Source organism: Erinaceus europaeus, chromosome 10 (genome assembly GCF_950295315.1).
Source record: "Erinaceus europaeus chromosome 10, mEriEur2.1, whole genome shotgun sequence".
In the NCBI taxonomy this organism is placed as follows: domain Eukaryota; kingdom Metazoa; phylum Chordata; class Mammalia; order Eulipotyphla; family Erinaceidae; genus Erinaceus; species Erinaceus europaeus.
The window spans coordinates 105,063,919-105,084,081 of record NC_080171.1 but is presented as its reverse complement, the minus strand read 5'-3'; the positions used below and the strand labels follow the sequence as shown (position 1 = coordinate 105,084,081).

Here is a 20,163-nt window from a genome sequence, read left to right as displayed (position 1 = left end):
GCCTCCCTTGGAGTGGTGGCAATCTGACCTCACAAACAGACCATCTTATCAACACCAGTAAGTTGTTTGTAGTGCGATAGCCACAAAGGATCTTATAATAGGATAAGACTCTGGGTTTGACTTTACAATGCTTTCCAAGTGCCTCCTAGATGGGAGACACAACACAGAAGTCCCTCAATTCATCTGACCCCTCTTTTTGCCCAGTGAAGAAGTCAGGACCCCAACAAAGTGATGACTCACTCATAGCGACAACCTTGGAACTTTCTATTGAACAGTAGATAGAGTGAAGCCTCATATCAACTGCATAAGGGGAGCTCTGTCAAAAAAAAAAAAAAAAAAGGAAGGGTGCTGGCTATAGACTACCTCTAGAGTAAGAAGATAGGCTCTGGGAGACTCAGGATTCAGTGGATTTTGTGACACTCTGAGTGGCTGTGAAATAGCTGCTAATTAAAAAATACGACTCTTGATCAGAGCTATAAAGCACTTTGTAATGGCAATTCTCCCTCTGAAACTGGTCATTACCATAGTAAGCGGACTCTTCCTTTAGCCATTAACTAATAAACTAGTCCATGAGTTGCTTTTTTAACGTTATCGTGATGCTCTGCTTCTTAATGAGCAGGCTTCTCTGATTCCACAGACCTCCCAGAATAACCAAGAGGGACTTTCTATCCTGAGGCACCTTTTCCAGTCAGCTCCAAGGGTGCTAGCGTAACTGGACACCCTGTTTGGCTCTACAACATCACAGGAACTGCCACTGAATCCCTCACTCTCCAGATGAGCCTGGACTCTGAAGTCAGCTACACTGGGTTCCCAACCTAGGTCTGACACCTCTGATCAGTCAGTTCGTCTCTCTGAGCCCATTTCCCCATCTGGAAATGAAACCAACTGAGGTGCTCTCATAAGACACCCACCTCTCAGGGTGCTACAAGGCTAAATGCAGAGACATGGAATGCTCTCATCCCAGTTCTCAGCAAAGGGCAGGATGGAGGGATGGTGCTGGCTGGGATTGTTCTAACAACAAGAGACACCAAAATCACGCTTTTAATGAAATACAGAAAGCATCCCATGGGTGACCAGGTGGTTAAGTGAACACACTACTCTGCACAAAGACCTGGGTTCAACACACCTGCAGCTTCACACCTGCAGTGTGGAAACTTTGCAAGTGGTGAAGCAGGTCTATAGGTGTCTCTCTTTTTCCCTCTCTGACCTCCCCTCCCACTTTTTATTTGTCCTATTAAATAAAGAAATACATTTTTAAAAATAAGGAAAAATGGCCCATCTAGGAGTGATAGATTAATCATGTGGGCACCAATCCCCAGTGATAACCCTGGTGGCAATATAAATAAATTCATAAATGAATAAATGCATAAGCAAATAAACAAAAAGTAAGCACCCCACGAACATAAAATAATTTAGGTATTTGGGTGATTGGTCTGCTTCTTACTGGGGAGGGGACCAGCCCGAACTTCCCAAAGTCTGAATTTTAAAATAATGTCAGGGAAGTTCCATCTTAGTGTTTTCAAAAACGCATGGCAACACAGGCTAGTAGTGAAAAACGTCTTTCCAGATAACAAACCCTGTGGAGACTCAGGTCATTAGCAATGAGCAGTGCTGGATGTCATACTCTCCCGTGCCCATATTTCCCCATGCAGCATCGGTTTCTCTGAGCCTTGACTTTCCCACCTGGTAGAGACGGGGGAAACTAGTACCCACCTGGCCACTTGTGTCAGTGTAAATGAGATGACTCTCATCATGTTCATGAAGTGTTTGGCATGGGGCCTATGGAAGAACTTGAAATAAAATGTTTCCTTAACATTTAATAATGTGCTCTTTCATCTCTTAATGTTGCCGTTGTTTAAAAAGGACTTATTGGGGGTCAGGCGGTAGCGCAGCAGGTTAAGCGCACATAGCACAAAGCGCAAAGACCGGCGTCAGGATCCCGGTTCGAGCCCCCGGCTCCCCACCTGCAGGGAAGTTGCTTCACAGGTGGTGTAGCAGGTCTGCAGGTGTCTGTCTTTCTCTCCCCTTTTCTGTCTTCCCCTCCTCTCTCCATTTCTCTCTGTCCTATCCAACAACAAACGACATCAACAATAACAATGATAACCACAAGGTTACAATAACAGGGCAACAAAAATAAGGGGGGAAATGGCCTCCAGGAGCAGTGGATTCATGGTGCAGGCACTGAGCCCCAGCAATAACCCTGGAGGCAATAAAAAAAAGACTTATTGGAACTGGGTGATGGCACACCCAACAGAGTGCACCACTACCATATGCCGGGACCTAGCTTTAATTAAGCTCCTCATCCTCACCTGCAGGGAGCAAGCTTCATGAGTAAGCAGGGAGGAGTGCTACATTGTGTCTCTATCTCTGTGTCTCTGTCTGTATCTCTTTCATTTACTCTCTATATATCTCTCTGTCTCTATCAGAAAGAAAAAAAATGAAAGGAAAAAAGAAAGAATGGAGAAAGAAAAAGAAAGAGAGAGAAAGAGAGAGAAAGAAAGAAAGAAAGAAAGAAAGAAAGAAAGGAAGGAAGAAAGAAAGAAAGAAAGAAAAGGCGCCTGGGAACAGTGGAATCATCATGTAGGCAATGATCCCTGCTAGCCAGAAAAAAAAAGAAAAAAGCATCACAGTGGCATATGCAATGCCAGGGATCGAACTCAGGAGCTTATGCTTGCAAGCCCAAAGTTCTACCACTGCACCACCTCAAGAGCCACACTTAGTGTTGTCTTAATAGCCTTTTCTTTGTAGATAGTACAGAACACATCTCTGTCAAGACCAGGTAGATGAGTTAGAATCTGGTTTCCAGATACATGTGGTTGCAGAGTCTAGGCGGAGGAGTTCCCAGGTGGGAGTCAGGAAGCAGGTTTGACTCCTGCCTGTGAGGTACCATAGAGTCAATTTACTAGTGACCATGACCAGAATTTTCCACTGCTGAACCTGATCATCACACAGGTCTCCAGCTCTAAATGTCTGCTCAGCAGCAAGCAGCCTGATTCCCACTCTACCTCAGCATCACAAACGTTAGTCTCAGAGCTTTGTCCCATCAACCCTTCATGCCCCTGAAGCCTTAACAATTGGCTACTTGGGAGGGAGGCAGGAAGGCACAGAAGGAAGCTTTTACCTTGTGCTTTTTGTCCAGTTTAGTAGCTTTCTGGTTAGTCTTTTGCTCCTGCACCCACAGCTGCTGGTACTGGTGACGCAGCAAGTCGAAGAAGGGAGTGGAGGGCCTGGAGAGAAAAGTATAGACAGAGCTTGAGGTCTTGAAAGGGACAGAGTACCACTCTCGCAGAATACCCCACCTGACAGTGACAAGTTACAGAGCACACGGCTCTTCCCAAGGCTGTGAACTTTCCTCTCTCCAGCCTCACAAAACCATACCAGAGTTCTAGTGGTGGGAATTGTCTGAAGTTGTACCCCTCTTATCCTATCATTTAGTCAATGCTTCTTTTTTATAAATAAAAAATTTTTAAAAAAAGGAAGTAATGTCCCTTGTGTGAGCCATTCCACCAAAAAAAAAAAAAAAAAAAAAAAAAAAGCCTGCCAAGGGATGGGCCTAAGAAGGTGACAGGGGTTCTCTCTCCTTGATCAAACTGTCAACAAGTTCCTCTTTCAACGAGGCCTGGTCCTTAGGTCCTGTCTTCGGCTATTGAAGACAATCTGAGCAAAGAATCAACATCAATGTACCTATCCTTGATCTCTGATGACCTTGGCCCGCCTTTACCCAGAACCCTCTAAATTCATCTAGCAAGAATGCTTGCGCCTTCTCTATCACCTCTTGGTAATTTTCTTCTTCTCCTCCTTATCCTTCTTTAAAACTTTTATTATCTATTTAATAATGATTAACAAGATTGTAAGATAACAGGGCTATAATTCCATACAATTCCCACTGCCAGAGTTCCTTATCCCACCCCTCCATCAGAGACTTCCCTTTCTTTATCCCTCTAGGAGTAATATTCTTTATGGGTGCAGAAGGTGGAAGGCCTGGCTTCTATAATTGCTTCTCCACTGGACATGGACATTGGCAGTTGACATTACCCAGTCTTGGTAATTTTCTGTCCCTTCACTCTGCTTCTTGGCTGTAAATGACTACTTGTGTTGTCTTCAGGATTGAGTTGGTTCTGTACTGGAATATCCCCTTTTAAAAAATGCTGAATAAAAATCAGTCATTACTGCCTTTTAGCATCCAAACCTGGTACCCACTGACAAGTGCCTCCAGAGATACAAGTGTCCCAGGAGTAAACTCACAATATATACCCCACGAGGCCATTCACAACAGAGAAGCTATCTTCTCAGCAGCCCTCACTGTACAATGTCTCAGACCTGCCCTCCCAGCCCTCATCCCTCTGCAGATGACCCTCATCATGGTCTGCTCTGGCCAGTGCTTCTTATGAGCTAGGAAGTGTCTCTGAACCTTATTTCACAAACAAAAGAATAAGGAAATGGAGGTACCCAAAAAGAGAAGCAATCCCGCCAAGGTCAAACATATTAAGGGCTCCATATCGAGGATATAAGATAGCAAACCTGGGGTCTTTGGCTTTCAGGTTTGCTCTGTGCAGTAGCTTCACGTGGGGCTTGCTTCTGCAAGTGCTGGACTCTAAGTACCCATCCCCTACTCTGTTACCTACTACAGACATACAGACACACACGCACAGGCCTCTTGGGCCTAGGGTGAGCCGCAATAATTTGAGTGGAGGTTCAGCAGCTTGGAAATGCCACTTGTGCACAGAGGCTTCTTTACAGAGCAGCCTGCTGTGCATCTACAAACCATGGCTCTTGTTTCCTGCCTCCTTTACCCCTGTGGTGACTTTTATTACTTAATTATTGCACACCCCACGCCTCTGAACAGCCTAATTTATAGCCGTGCTTTCTAATGACACTCAACGCGTAATCTCACAATATTTACCCCAAGAGAGTATTCGCAACAGAGAAGCTATCTTCCCAGCAGCCCTCACTGCACACTGCCTCAGACCTGCCCTCCCAGCCCCCACCCTCTGCAGATGACCATCATTATGGCCTGTTCTGGCCAGTGGTTCTTATGAGCTGAAGAGAGAGAGTGATGGGGCTTAGGGCTCAGAAGAGAGATTAGCTGGCAAACCTTGTGCATCATGGAGGTACCCAGCCCTGGCTGACCAATGGAAATTCAGAGGTTTTGCCCACTTCTTCTGTGGCTTAGTAACTTGGATAAAAAAGGTAGAGAGGCTTGTCTGATATAGAAAAAACCCAGGACATAAATTAGACCACAACACTCTTCACCTAAAACTACCCAGATGTCTTTCCACTTGTTAGAATAAATCTAAACTCTTTCCTTCTTCTGCAAAAACACTTCCTTCTCCTACTTCTGTGTAATTCCCCCTCCCTCCTGGTTTTCCAAGCCCTCCAAACTATTCCCTTCCACTCACCAACCCCATACCATCTAGCACATCCTCAGTTCCTCCTTTGTCTTTATGTTTCAGTTGAAGGATCCACTGCATAGAGGACTGGTCTCTGACCAGTTCATCCTTAAATAGCCACCATCAACCCACTCTGGCAGAAGCACTCCCCTTCAGTCATTCCTGAATTGACTTCTGATGACTCTCAGCCACTAAATGTCAACACCACAAGGGCAGAAATGATTGGTGTCTGGTGGAGACTGGCACAAAGATGTTCTAAATAATTACTATTGTTGAAAAAGATGGGGGGGGGGGGAGAAGTGAAGAGAAGGGGAGAGAGACAGAGGAGAGAAGGAGAGGGGGAAGAGAGATAGAGGAAACAGAAAGATTAGGCAAAAATTTAGACTTGTTCAGAAATCAGGGTATCTTAAGTCAGGCTATGTACAGAGATACAATAAGCTAAAGGAAATAAAATACAATTGAAAGGAAGAAAGTCTTTTCAACAAATGTGACTGAAGCAGTTAGATATCCTAGGCAGAACAAAAAGATTTCTCAATCTAAATTTCACACCTTATGTTGACTTAACTCAAAATAAATCATAGATTTAAGTATAAGACTATAAAGCTTTTAAAAGAAAATATAGTAGAAAATCTTTAGCACCCATGTCTAGGCCAAGTGCTGACTTCTTAAGTTCTATACCCAAAGGCATGATTTGTAAGAGAAAGAAAAAGATGAATTGGACCATCTTAAAACAAACCTCTGCTCTGTGGAAGATCTCCTTACGAAGATAAAAAGACAAACCGCAGACTGAGAGAAAATATTTGCGAAAACTCTATCTGGCAACAAACCCTTATTTAGTATGTAAAGGAAAAAAAAAAAGACAAAACACAAGTTCCAAACACTAAACTATCCAATTAGAAACTAGACAAAAGACATGGAGAAACATTTAATCAAAGAAGGTAGAAATACATATAGGGTGACAAATAAGAACATGAAAAAAATATTACTGGCTGCTAGTGAGATACAAACTAAGGCCACGATGACACTATCAATACACATCTACTTGTACAGCTAGAATAAGAAACAAAGTAAGAGGTAGTGACTACTTCAAAGGCTGAGAAACAAGATCTCTCATACCACACTGGTAGCAATGTATAATGGCAAAGCAACTCTGGAAATAACTTGGCTACTTGTTAAACAGTTAAGGTATCACAGTGCAGAAAGTGCTGTCCCTCAGACATGAGGTCTTAAATTTGATCCCTGGTATTGAATGTGCCAGAGTGATGTTCTGGTTCTCTCTCACTAGTAGTAGTGGTAATATCTTAAAAAGAAACTTAAATATGTACTTACCATCTCAGTTTCAAGACTGCACTTCTGAACATTTACCCCAGAGAAAGGGGAAACACCTAACACACAAATGTTCACAGCAGCTTTAAGTACGTAGCCTCAAATTGGGAACAACTGAAATACCCTTCAGTGGGTGAATAGTTAAATAAACTTGGTGCATCCACACTACGGAATACTACTCAACAGCAGAGAAGTAATGAGACAGACAAAACTTGGGTGGATTGCAGGTCACTATGCTGAATGAAAAAGATCAATCTCAAAAGATCACATACTTGATGATTTTGGACTGTTTACAGGGCTGGGGGGAGTGGTGGGGAGAGGGGGTCATACTGGGGTAGTCTGAGGGAGATCTCTGAGGAGACAGACTAGTTCTGTATCTTGACTGCATTACATAAATCTACATTTGTGGTAAAATCACACCAAAGAAAGTGCACATACAAATGAGTGCAGGTAAAAGTGAAGTGAATCAGAGTCAGAGTAAAATATGTGTACTGTATCAATGCCAACTGTTTGGTTTGATGGAGCACTATAGTCCGGGAGATTTTTATCAGTGAGTGAAGCAGGATGATCTGCTGTATTGTGTTTTTTTTTATTATTTCCTATGAGTCTACAGTTTTTTCAAAGTAAAACATTTTCTAATTTTTTAATATTTATGTATTCTCTTTTGTTGCCCTTGTCTTTTTTTAATTGTTGTAGTTATTATTGTTATTGATGTCATCATTGTTGGATAGGACAGAGAGAAATGGAGAGAAGAGGGGAAGACAGAGAGGAGGAGAGAAAGATAGAGACCTGAAAACCTGCTTCACCACCTGTGAAGCAACACCCCTGCAGGTGGGGAGCCAGGGGCTCGAACTGGGATCCTTCTGCCAGTGCTTGCGCTTAGTGCCACCTGCATTTAACCCACTACGCTACCACCTGACTCGCAATATTTTCTAATTTTAATGAAATCAGGCATGCTGTAGGAAAGACTGAAACAGTTTTCTACACTATCAGAAATGTCACAAAATAACTTACACAGAGTGTGGGGCCAGAAATTGTAGGAGGGGGTTATTTTCTTGTTCTTCTATTCTGCTCTGGCAAATGTGGTTCCAGGGCTTGAGCCTGGAGTCCCACACATGAAAATCCTCTACTCTACCCTCAGAGCCACTGCTTTGACAGCTGAAAAAAATGAATTTAATTTGTACTGTTGTCTTCTTTAATCCTGTTTTCAGTTTTGTGCCCACATTTGTATCATAATCTTGATTTTTCCCCAAAAAGGTTATCATATTTATTTCATCAGAGATAATTTCACATGAGAGAGAAGCCAGAGCACAGCTCCAAGGCACATGGCACTGGGGGTCAAACCAGGAGCCTTAGGCGTGCAAGTCCTGTGCTCTGTCAACTGAGCTGTTTCCCCAGCCTTATTTTTTTCTTAAAGAGTGCCCCCAAACTTGGGTAAGCTCCAGTTCCCACAAAACCTAGAATATTCTTGAGTGCAGAGATTGTTCAGAGGATCTTACTATGTGTAACTACTATACTAATAAAAGTTGTATGCTAGTAAACCAAAACCAAATGGATGATCTGCCTAGAAAAAAAAAAAACCCAGAAAAACTCAAAGTTGACTGAAGCACATGTGCAAAACTGCAACAGAGGCAAACAGTACCCGCCGAGATGCTAGTGCAAATGGGTTCTCCCAAACTTGCTATGGATGGCATTCCTGGACTTTCCAGTTCGTTTTACAAAAGGTTTTCCTTTCCTTTTTTTTTTTTAAATTTTTTATTATCTTTATTTATTTAATAGAGACAGTGAGGGGGTGCAGGCAGTAGCACACCAGGTTAATTACATAGTATGAAGTGCAAGGATTGGTGTAAGAATCCTGGTTCAAGCACAAAGCACAAGGACCACCTTAAGGATCCCGGTTCGACCCCCGATGCCCACCTGCAGGGGAGTTGCTTCACAGGAGGTGAAGCAGGTCTGCAGGTGTCTGTCTTTCTCTCCCCCTCTATGTCTTCCCCTCCTTTCTCCATTTCTCTCTGTCTTACCTAACAATGACAACATCAACAACAACAACAACAACAAAAAAAAAAAACAAGAGCAACAAAAGGGAAAATAAATCAAGAAATTAAAAAAATAAAGAATTCTGGTTCTAGCCCCTGGCTCTCCACTGGCAGAGGCGTCACTGCACAAGCAGTGAAGCAGGTCTGCAGGTGTCTATCCTTCCCTCCCCCACCCTATTTTCCCCCTCCTCTCTCAATTTCTCTCTGTCCTATTCAATTAAAAAATAGAAAAAATAGCCTCCAGGAGCAATGGATTCATAGTGCCAGCACTGAGCCACAGTGATAACCCCAGAGGCAAAAGAGGAAAAAAAAAGACAGAAACTGAGAGGAAGGGAATACACGGAGGGAGGGAGAGAGAGAGAGAATGAGAAAGAGAGAGAGAGAGAGAGACACCTGTAGCACTGCTTCACCACTCATGAAGCTTTCCCCCTGTAGATGGGGTCTGGGGGCTTGAACCCAGGTCCTTGCACATTGTAACATGTGTGCTCAACCAGGTGGGGCACCACCTGGCCCCCACATTGGTCATTCTCTACTGGTCATTTTCTGTGATATGTGCAAATGACAGAACTGTAAATGCTCAAGGACTGAAGTTCAAGTTCCCACTCCCCACCTGCAGGGGGGAGGTTTCACTAGCTATGTAACAAGTCTGCAGGTATCTCTCTCTCCCTCGCAATTTCTCTCTGTCCTGTATAATAAAAAAAGGGTGGAGGGAGCATTTGAAAGGAAATACTAACTGATCAAAACCAAAGAATGTATAGTAAATCTAAGGTCCTATTGCAATGCCCTTAAGCAGCCCTGGAGCTGGTGGGGGTGAGGGTAGGGGTTGATCAAAGAGAAGCTGGACATGGGGAACAACTCAGCCTTTACTCTCCACTGAGCTTCCAGCAGGGGGAGAGAAGAGACTCTTCTCTGGATGGAGCAGAATGTTTTGACTCTTACATTGAACCAGACAGATTAGCTACGACACGGAGCTGGTCTTTTGTAATCAGAAGTGAATAGAAATACGGAGGTGTCTGGAATTTCACATGGTGAAAAGAGGCCTGGGGAGCAGCAGACCCTCGGAGCAGGTCTGAATAGGGCAAGAGCATGGATGTTCCAAATTTCCCAGCAGCGACCACCACTCACCATGCTGGTCTCACTTATAAAAGTGATGATGTGTCTTTATTAGGGAATATTATGCTTCTGTTCTTTTCTTCAAAAATGAAGAGGCCAGACATGGGCCGGGTGGCGGTGCACCGGGTTAAGTACACATGGTACTAAGTGCAAGGACCCACGCAAGGATCTCAGTTTGAGCCCCCGGCTCCTCGCCTGCAGGGTGCTCCCCAAGGGCAGGGGTTGCTTTACAAGTGTTGAAGCAGGTCTGGAGATGTCTTTTTTTTCCCCCTGCCTCCAGAGTTATTGCTGGGGCTTGGTCCCTGCAGTACGAATCCACTGCTCCTGGTGGCCATTTTTTCAATTTTTTGGGTAGGACAGAGAAATTGAGAATGGAGGGGTGGGTTAATAGAGAGGGAGAGAAAAAGATAGGCACCTGCAGACCTGCTTCACTGCTCATGAAGCGGCCCTCCCCCCACAGGGGGCATGAACTGGATCCTTGCGCTTTGTACTATGTGTGCTTAACCCAGTGTGTCACTGCTAGCACTGCCTGCACCGACCCCCCCCAGGTGTTTATCATTTCCCCTCTCTATTTATCCTTATTAGTATATAAATAAAATCTTTTTTAAAAAAAAGAAGTTATGTATAATGAAACCAGTCCTTGAGTAAGGTCATTTCATTCAACACTGGTCGGGAGCATTATTAAGATGAAGGGCAGCTGAATGGCATGTTATTGATGGTCTGGTGAATGAAAAAATAAAAGTAGAAGGCCTTGGTGGTGACTCACCAGGTAAAGTGGACACATTACCATGCTCAAATGCCCAGGTTCAAGACTCCAGTCCCCACCTGCAGAAGGGAAGTTTCATAAACAGTGGAGCAGTGCTGTAGATGTCTCTCCTCTATTTCCATCTCCCTTCTATCTACTGCTGTCTCTTGCCCTTTAAGAAGAAGCAAGTAAAGCCAGACCTTCCACCTTCTGCACCCCATAATGATCCTGTGACCATACTCCCAGAGGGATAAAGAAAAGGAAAGCTTCCAATGGAGGGGATGGGATACAGAACTCTGGTGGTGGGAATTATGTGGAATTGTACACCTCTTATCTTATGGTCTTGTCAATCATTATTAAATAAATAGATAAATAAATAAATAAGAAGAAAGAAAAAAATCAGTGGAGTCTTTGTGCAGACACCAAGCCCCCGTGATAACCATGGTAGTAGTTTTAAAAAAGGATAGGCAGAATAGAAAACAGGTGGCACAGTGGATAAAGCATTGGATTCTCAAGCATGAGGTCCTGAGTTTAATCCCTGGCAGCACATGTGCCAGAATTATGTCTGATTCTTTCTCTCTATCCTCTTATCTTTCTCATGAATAAATCAATAAAGTAAAATAAAAATGGAATCGATTTTACACATGTGCTCAAGAAGACTAGAAGGAATTGCCAATGGTGTATTGAGGAGGGAGCAGAAAGGGAAGGTCAAGGAAGCCTTTCTATTTCTAGTCTCCTTACTGGTACTACATGACCTTTTTGCAAAGAAGAAAGAAAGAAAGAAAGAAAGAAAGAAAGAAAGAAAGAAAGAAAGGGAGAAAGAAAGAAAGAGAGAGAAAGAGAGAGACAAAGAAAGAAAGAAAGAAAGAAAGAAAGAAAGAAAGAAAGAAAGAAAGAGAGAGAGAGAGAGAAAGAAAAAGACAAGTCTAAGAAATCATGGAACTTAATCAGGGACATACAGCCAGTGGTAGGGTGGTGGATCCAGGTTCGCAGACACTGTGTCAAGATGAAATCCCCTCTCCCGCCTTCCCAGGCCCCAACCATGGGCAATCTCATGAGCATCAGACCATAGTTCTCCTGATTGCTATTTTTTTTTTTACCACAAGCACCAGGAAGGTGGGGTAGGGAAAAGGGGAGCTGGGGTTTCATAGGGCCACAGGAAGGCCGCTGACAACAGCCAAGGTGGTCACTTTCATTTTGTTGTCGGGGAATCAGCATTCCTTCACATACTTCTGGAATATCCTTAGGAACCATTTTCTTCTGCAGCTCTTTTTTTTTTTTTTTTTTTTTTTTTTGCTGCTGCCTTAAGTCATGTGCCTTTTTTCTTTTTTCTTTTTCTTTTTTTTGTCTTTTTTTTTAAAAAAAAATTTATATTTATTTTCCCTTTTGTTTATCTTGTTTCATTGTTGTTGTAGTTATTATTGTTGTTGTTATTTATGCCATCATTGTTAGATAGGGCAGAGAGAAATGGAGAGAGGAGGGAAAGATGGGGAGAGAAAGACCTGCTATAGACCTGCTTCACTGCCTGTGAAGACAAAGATAATTTCGACAGTTAGATTATTGCACTCTCACATCAACTATTCTCATAGTTTGAAAACTAGTATGTAAGATATACAGGTGCTTAGAGCTGTTTAGAAACGCTTCGCTACACCACTGTTTGTGAAACTTCAGCCTTTGCTGAACGTGTTATGATTTCATGGAGAAAACCACGTCATTCATCATAACTTCCCTGTGTGTCCTTCTTGCAGGCCAGTTAACCATGATTGTGGGCCAGGTGGGCTGTGGAAAGTCCTTTTTGTCTTTTAATGAAACATAGCTCTTTATATATTTTTTTAAAAAGGCATTTTTTTCCACCTCAAAAATAAATGATTTCTGCCCCAGGCTGAGAGCCCCTGTGGTAACAATTACAGCAGTCCTAAGTGCACCTTTCTTTTGAGGCGCTAGAGGGGTTCACACAGATGATCTTAATTATTTATTCCCACTAAATGAGGATGGGAAAGGTTGGAATGAGGAAGCTGAAGCCCAGAGAGGTCAAATGGCTGGCCCAGGGTCACACAGCCAGCAGTCCCAGCCCCTCAGGCTGAGGCCTCTGCAGGCCAGAGAATGTGAATCAATTTCCTCAAAACTTGGAAGGGACTGCCGGCTACCTGGCTGCAGGTAGGTAGGGTCACTCAGGGACTGCCATATGGGGGTAGGGTAAGGCTGTAGACCTTCCCAGACACTGTCCTCCACCACAAACACCCCCGCCACACACATACACACACATATATACAAACATGGGAGCTGCGGTTATCCTAGCAATACAAACCTGCTCTTGTCTTCCTCAAGGCTCACTGGTAGATTTTCATGACCCTGGAGGTATGGACATTTTTTTTTTTTTTAAACTAAAGCACTGCTCAGCTTTGGTTTATGGTGGTACAGGGAACTGACTGAATTTGGGACCTTTGGTGCTTCAGGCTGCAAAGTTGTTGTTTTTTTGTTTGTTTTGTTTTGTTTTTGCATAACCATTATGCTATCTTCCCACCCCATGTGGTGAGGGCCCAGATTTGAAACTTGGTCAAGCACAAGGCAGAGACTGCCCTTCCCACAAGGAACAGGGCTGTAGGCCAGATTGCTCACTGCTCACACCCCAGCGTGGACAGTGCACTTTTTTTCCTTTTCTTTTCCTACCTTTTTCTTTTTTTCTTCTTTCTTTCATAGAGGCAGAGAGAGAGAGAGAGAGAGAGAGAGAGAGAGAGAGACTACAACACAGAAGCTTCCTTCAATGCAGTGGGGGCTGGGCTTGAACCTGGCTTGCACACATGGCAAAGTAGCGCACAATCCAGTCGAGCTACTTCACCAGTCCCAGGCTGTATTTTCTAAATATGCTGAATGACTCCAGAATCTCTCAGAGACCCTCTTCCTAAGGACACAAAAGTCAGGGGGAGGGATGCATCTTAGGCACCCACTCAAGCTTTTCCTTGGGGAACCCAGTGGTGGGGAGGGGTGATCTTAAGTACTTCAAAGAGGCTGATGCCTCTGGACTTCTTGATCCATCACAAGATCTCCATCATGACATCTCAGCTGTTCGAGTCAATGTGTAAATCCTGGACCCCTAAAGGGGCAACAGCAGCTCAGGAGAAGAGTAGACCCAGTCAGGACCTGGGACTCAGTGACATCTGCCACTTCCTCACTGGCCCCTACCCCACCCCAGGAGGAATAAGGTTCAGGGAGCCAAGGAGGAGATGGGACCAGAGATTCTCTGAGCAACCAGCCAGCTAGGGGACCGAGATGAATCATGCAGCACATTCAGAAGTGATTTGAGCATGTGAGAGTCTGCACCTCCCTGTGACACTGGCAGGGTCCCCTAGAGCAGTGGGGGTGGGAGCACTCAGAGACTCTTCTGAACTCAGATGGAAAGGAGAGGAGAGGAGCCAGCCGTACACAGACAGCCAGGAAGGGTTTCCTGTGGGCAGAGAAGGCAGAAGGAATTGGACCAGGTGCACATCAGAGCTAGGGGTCTTAGGCAGGACTGGAGGTGGAGGGGAGGGACTATCAAAAGGGCACAGAAGACTTCTGGAGAGACTGAAATGTGCTACATCTTTGGCTGTCTGAGGTTATTGACTTGCTAAAACCTATGAAATTATACATGTCTACACAGCATATTCACTGTCTACAAATTCTACCTCAAGAAGTTTCTTTCTTTTTAATTTCTTTATTGGGGGATTAGTAGTTTACAGTTGACAGTAAAATATAGTAGTTTGTACATGCATAAAATTTTTCAGTTTTCCACATAACAGTTCAGCCCCTATTAGGTTGCCCTCTGCCATCATGTTTCAGGACTGGAGTCCTCCCATGCCCCCACCAACCCCACCCCACAGTCTTTTACTTTGATGCAATACACCAACTCCAGTCCAACTTCTGCTTTGTTTTCCCTTCTGTTCTTGTTTTTCAGCTTCTGTCTATGAGTGATATCATCCCATATTCATCCTTCTGTTTCTGACTTATTTCACTTAACATAATCCCTTCAAGCTCCATCCAAGATGAGGTGAAGAAGGTGAATTCACCATTTTTAATAGCTGAGTAGTATTCCATTGTGTATATAGACCACAGCTTACTCAGCCACTCATCTGTTGTTGGACACCTGGGTTGCTTCCAGGTTTTGGCTATTACAAATTGTGCTGCTATGAACATAGGTATACACAGATCTTTTTGGATGGGTGTATTGGATTGCTTAGGATATATCCCCAGGAGAGGAATTGCAGGGTCATAGGGTAGCTCCACCTCTAGCATTTTGAGAGTTCTCCAGACTGCTCTCCACAGGTGTTGGAATAATTTACATTCCCACCAGCAGTGCAGGAGGGTGCCTTTGTCCCTACAACCTCTCCAGCATTTGTTGCTGCTACCTTTACTGATTCTCACAGAAGTGAAGTGGTATCTCCTTGTCTTTACTTGCATTTCTCAATGACTTGGAGCATTTTTTCATATGGTAATCATTTCCCACTTAATGAGCACTTGCTATACACCAAGCCATCTGGTAAGGTTCAAGCTGAGTCTTCCTGATTCCTCATGAATCTGAAAGTGAGGATGAACCTTTCTGCCTTCAAATGGGCAGACTTGGGCTCAGAAAACCAACGACCTTGCTCACAAGCAGCCCAGGGGGCAGCAACAGGCCCCTAAACCCAGCTCTTAGGGCTCTGAAAGTTCTCATTCCTGTTGTGTTGTAGGCTCAAAAGACCCCAAAGAGGATCCTAGGAACCCAAGCACTTCAGCTCAGATAGTGTGTCAAGTGTTAGCAAGTGTTATACCCAAACTGTTGTTTTTCTCCCCTTTGTTCTTCCTTTCTTCCTTTCTTCCTTCCTCCCTCTCTCTCTCTTTTCCTTTCTTTCTCTCTTGTTTTCTTTTTTACCAAAGCACTCCCCAGCTCTAGCTTACTATGGTGCAGGGGGTGGGGATTGGACCTTAGACCTTGAAGTCTAGGGAAGACAGTCTCTTTGCATGATCGTTATGCTATCTACCCCACTCAACTGTCGTCCTTCTTTTAAATATTTTCATTTATTTATTACTGAATAGAGACAGAGAAAAATTGAGAGGGGAGGAGGGGGTGAAGAGGGAAAGAGACAGAGAGACACCTGCAGCCCTACTTCACCACTCATGAAGTGAAGTCCACCCTGCAGGTGGGGACCAACGGCTTGACCCTGGGTCCTTGTGCACTGTAATGTGAGCACTTAACCAGGTGCACCACCATCTGGCCGGCCCCTCGACTGTTGTTTTTCTAAACTTAACTCTCCAGGGTTTCTCCTATGGTGTTTCCTCTATACCTTACCCCCATCTCACTAACACATCAGATTTCTGGAACTCCTGGTGGCCCCATCCTAGTGTGTGTGTGTGTGTGTGTGTGTGTGTGTGTGTGTGTGTGTATCTCAGGCCTTCACAGTCAGGCAGCCAGATTGTCCTAGAGGCTGCTTTAGCTGTTTCTGTATGATGTCACCAGTCGAGCCTGTGACGGCAAGGCTACTTCTGTGGCCTCCTTGACAAATGACGGGCTGATAACCTGGCAGCAACCTCTCAGAACAATTCTCCCCACCTGGTGTCTCCACTCACAAGACAGTGTCAAAACCTAACCTGATAAGGCAGAAAAGTGGGGAGTAGGATGAAATGAAATCAACTCCCACTCAGGAAGCTTCAAATTAGTTCACTCCAACCCATCTCTGCTGCTTTTCGATTGATACGCTGGACCAGGGGTTGATCTCCAATGAAGGCACCAGGGACGAGCAAGGGGAATGGAAATTATCATTTGCAAACATTAGGCTGACACTTTGTGCGTGTGGGGGATGAGGGCTGACAGCTCTGATTTGCTGGCGTAGCTCCTCGCTGCCAAAGAGTGCTCCGTGGATTAGAGGGGCCCCTTTCAAGGCAACCCATCTTCATCTGCACTGCTCATTAAAACTTTGTGGAGCTGGAGAACTTGGAGGAAGTGAGGAGGCTACAGGAACCTTCTGAGGGACTTGAGGTACACATGTGTTGAAAGGTGTTTGAGAAGGGAGCCTTGGGTCTGACAAACTGGATTTTAGTACGGCTCTCCGTTCACAGTGGGCTAAAATAATTGGTCATCAGTGACTACTAATTCGGTTTAGTAGCCAGAGGCAATTTTTTTCTTCCTGGAAAATCAATGACAGCACAGAGGTCTGTTCAACGTGATTCCGCTCAAGACAGGTCCTATTTGGTGCTTGATGCTTCTTCCAGTGGAGACAGCTATTTTGTTAAAATAAAATTAAAATCCAGCTCTAATATGCCAGTGGTCTGCTGCTCTTCCCCCGGGGGCAGGAAAGACCCACACAGAATGGGAGGCTGGTGCAGTGGACGGGGCCCCTGGGGATAGGCTGTGCCCTTCTCTGCTGTCATTCAGAAAATGTCTAGGGCCCTGCAAAGTCTGGCTTGAGAGGAAAGAGGCTGGAGGGCTGGGCTCCTCATAACAGTTCTAAATCAAAACTAAATCCGTGAAGGGTATCTAAAGGTGGCACCACTGAAGGTAACTCCAATTTTCTTCCATCCGCTTCGCGGCAGGGTGCGGGGTGCAGGGGGGTGGCTCCCAGGGCAGCACGTAGCACAGTACTTGAGGGATCAAGTCATGCATATTTGCACAACCTCAGGCTTCCTGAATGGGTTCTTCTGACTGTCAGATGACCACAATGACCATTTAATGAGCTTGTGCCTGTTTTGTTCTTTAAAAAACAAACAAACAAACTGTGGTCTGGGAGGTGGCGCAGTGATAAAGCTTTGGACTCTCAAGCATGAGGTCCTGAGTTCAATCCCCAGCAGCACATGTGCCAGAGTGATGTCTGGTTCTTTCTCTCTCCTCCTATCTTTCTCATAAATAAATAAAATCTTTAAAAACAAACAAACTATTCTGACTAATGTTGACCACAAGCCACCACAAAATCCATTTTTGTGCTCTTTCTTTTTAATTTAATTTTTTATTGAATTCATTTGCAAGGAATGATATAGAGATCCTTTACCACATTCTCCTCAGTGGTGACATCTTGTCAAACTAAAGAACAAAAATCACAGTCAGCATATTGACATCAAAAGTTTATAGAGAAGTCCAAATTCTGGTTCTCCTTAACAAGCCATCAGATTATCTGGTAACACCAGGCCCACATTACCTCATGCCAATCACTCATGGATTGTTTAAAGTAGAGCTGCCTCTTTAGATCAGGCCTGTGCTCAAATCTGACACAGCCCCATCACTACCTGTAGCCTCACTCACATAGGGTCCACTTCACCTTTAACCTGCAAGACAGATGAAACTGTAGCCTTGGGTCTAGGCTCTTAAATAAGAAAAGCAATTGGGGTCTTCCTTTCTTCTCAGAAGCTCACAACTCTTTACTGATGAATTTATACTATTTCTTCTCTACCCCCTCCTGTTCTTCCTTGTCCTCCTCCTCCCTCCTCCTTCTCTTTCTTACATTTTCATTTATTTATTTATTTGTTTGTTTGTTATTGAATAGAGGCAGAGAAGTTGAGAGGGGAAGGGATGACAGAGACAGAGAGATACCTGCAGCCCTGCTTTACTACTCATGAAGCTCCCCTCACCCCACAGGTGAGGACTAGGGGCTTGAACCTGGGTCCTTGTGCACTATAATATGAGTACTTAACCAGGTATGCCGCCACCTGCCCCTACCCCCTTCTTCCTTTTTTAACCAGAGCACTGCTCAGTTCTGAATGCTGGTGGTACTGCTGATTAAAGCAGAGCGCTCTTACTTGCCAGTCCTGGGCACTCTCTTGCCAGCAACAACTCCATGTATTCTGATACAGGCAGAAGCAGTATTGACCCCAATTACATGGGTGGGGGCCGAGATGCACTTTGTCAGGGATGTGTTCCAAGTTATTCAATACACAAATCAGAGAGCACTAGGTTGAGTCTAGAATCTACTCAGAAAGTTTGTTGTCTGAACTCCAGAACTCTCCTAGGGGCCCCACCACTGTTTCTTTAAAACTCACAAGATTCATGGTCTGGGAGGTGGCGCAGTGATAAAACTTTGGACTCTCAAGCATGAGGTCCTGAGTTCGAACCTTGGCAGCACATGTACCAGAGTAATGTCTGGTTCTTTTTCTCTCCTCCTATCTTTCTTATAAATAATAAAAATCTTAAAAAAAAAAAACTCACAAGATCCATGTTCAGTGGGGAAGCAATTACAGAAGCCAGACCTTCCACCTTCTGTACCCAATAATGACTCTGGATCCATACTCCCAGAAGGATAAAGAATAGGAAAGCTATCAGGGGAGGGAATGGGATACGGAGTTCTGGTGGTGGGAATTGTGTGGCGTTGTACCCCTCTTATCCTGTGTTTTTCGTCAGGGTTTCCTTTTTATAAATAAAAATAAAAACTCATAAGAAAGTCTTATCCAGTAGTCTGGGGGACATTTATCTCTATCCTTGCACAGTCATACAATACTATTTCCAGGTTTTTCTAATTATTTATTTTATTTTATTTATTCTTTTTTTAAAAAACTTTTATTTATTTATTTCCTTTTGTTGCCTTTGTTGTTTTATTGTAGTTATTACTGATGTCGTTGTTGTTGGATAGGACAGAGAGGAATGGAGAGAGGAGGAGAAGACAGAGAGGGGGAGAGAAAGACAGACACCTGCAGACCTGCTTCACCACTTGTGAAGCAACTCCCCTGCAGGTGGGGAGCCAGGGGCTCGAAGCAGGATCCTTATGCCGGTTCTTGTGCTTTGCGCCATGTGCACTTAACCCACTGCACTACCAACCAACTGCCTAATTATTTATTTTATAGAGGAAGGGACTCACAGAGGTGAGTGAGCCCAGGGCCTATAGGAGGCCTGCTACATACCCCTGCACAGCAGGAGTCAGCCCTCAGATACCAAAGCCTTTGACCCTAAGGACACGAGCTTCACCTACTTCCCAAGTTACTTTAGAATACTACCTCCCCTCTCCTCACCATGCTGAACCCATTCTCAAGGGTGAAAAAGAAAGTTGGCTACAGTAGAGCTACCAGGGTCCCAGCCTCAGATAACTAGACTCCCAGGGGCTGGAAAGAGACCTGAGCATCTGCATTTCATCACAAGACCACCTCAGCCCTAGGTGGTTCTGACCTATGTGGTCCCTGGCACCTGCTGGAGCTACAGCTCTGAGTGTTTTCCTGTGCAAGTGCCCCCTAACAGGGTAGCCACTAGCACCCCCTTTTGGGGGGCTGGACTGGTTGGCCAGCTTTGTGCCCTGGGAGACCACTGCAGCTCTTCACACTCCAACTCTCCTTTTCTTAATTGTTCCCCATAGGTCGGAGGGCCTGTGTCTTCTAACTGGCCTGGAAGAAGGGGCTGTAATTGAGGTAGCCTCTCCCTGTTAAGACTTGGGGAACTAATTAGAGAAGACCTGTGGTCTCATGGTTATTTTTTAATTGTTTGTGGACTCAACATAAAAGCTAATGACAGAGGAGGGAGGCTTAGCTGGCCGTACACTCCTGACTTCTAAATTTGTCTAAGAGGTCATTTGCAATTTGCTAACATTTTTCACTAGGGTGCATTCAATTAGCAGTTACCTGCATA

The 20,163-nt window shown here is 44.4% G+C and overlaps 1 protein-coding gene across 1 annotated transcript in view; it reads right to left on the bottom strand.

Moving 5' to 3' along the window:
- Nucleotides 1–20,163, bottom strand: part of CFAP77 (cilia and flagella associated protein 77) — a 186,183-nt gene that overhangs the window by 43,480 nt on the left and 122,540 nt on the right. Inside the window, exon 4 of the mRNA XM_007527879.2 lies at nucleotides 3,122–3,227. Within this exon, the coding sequence (XP_007527941.1) occupies nucleotides 3,122–3,227 (106 nt within the window). The remainder of the gene's footprint in view (nucleotides 1–3,121; nucleotides 3,228–20,163) is intronic.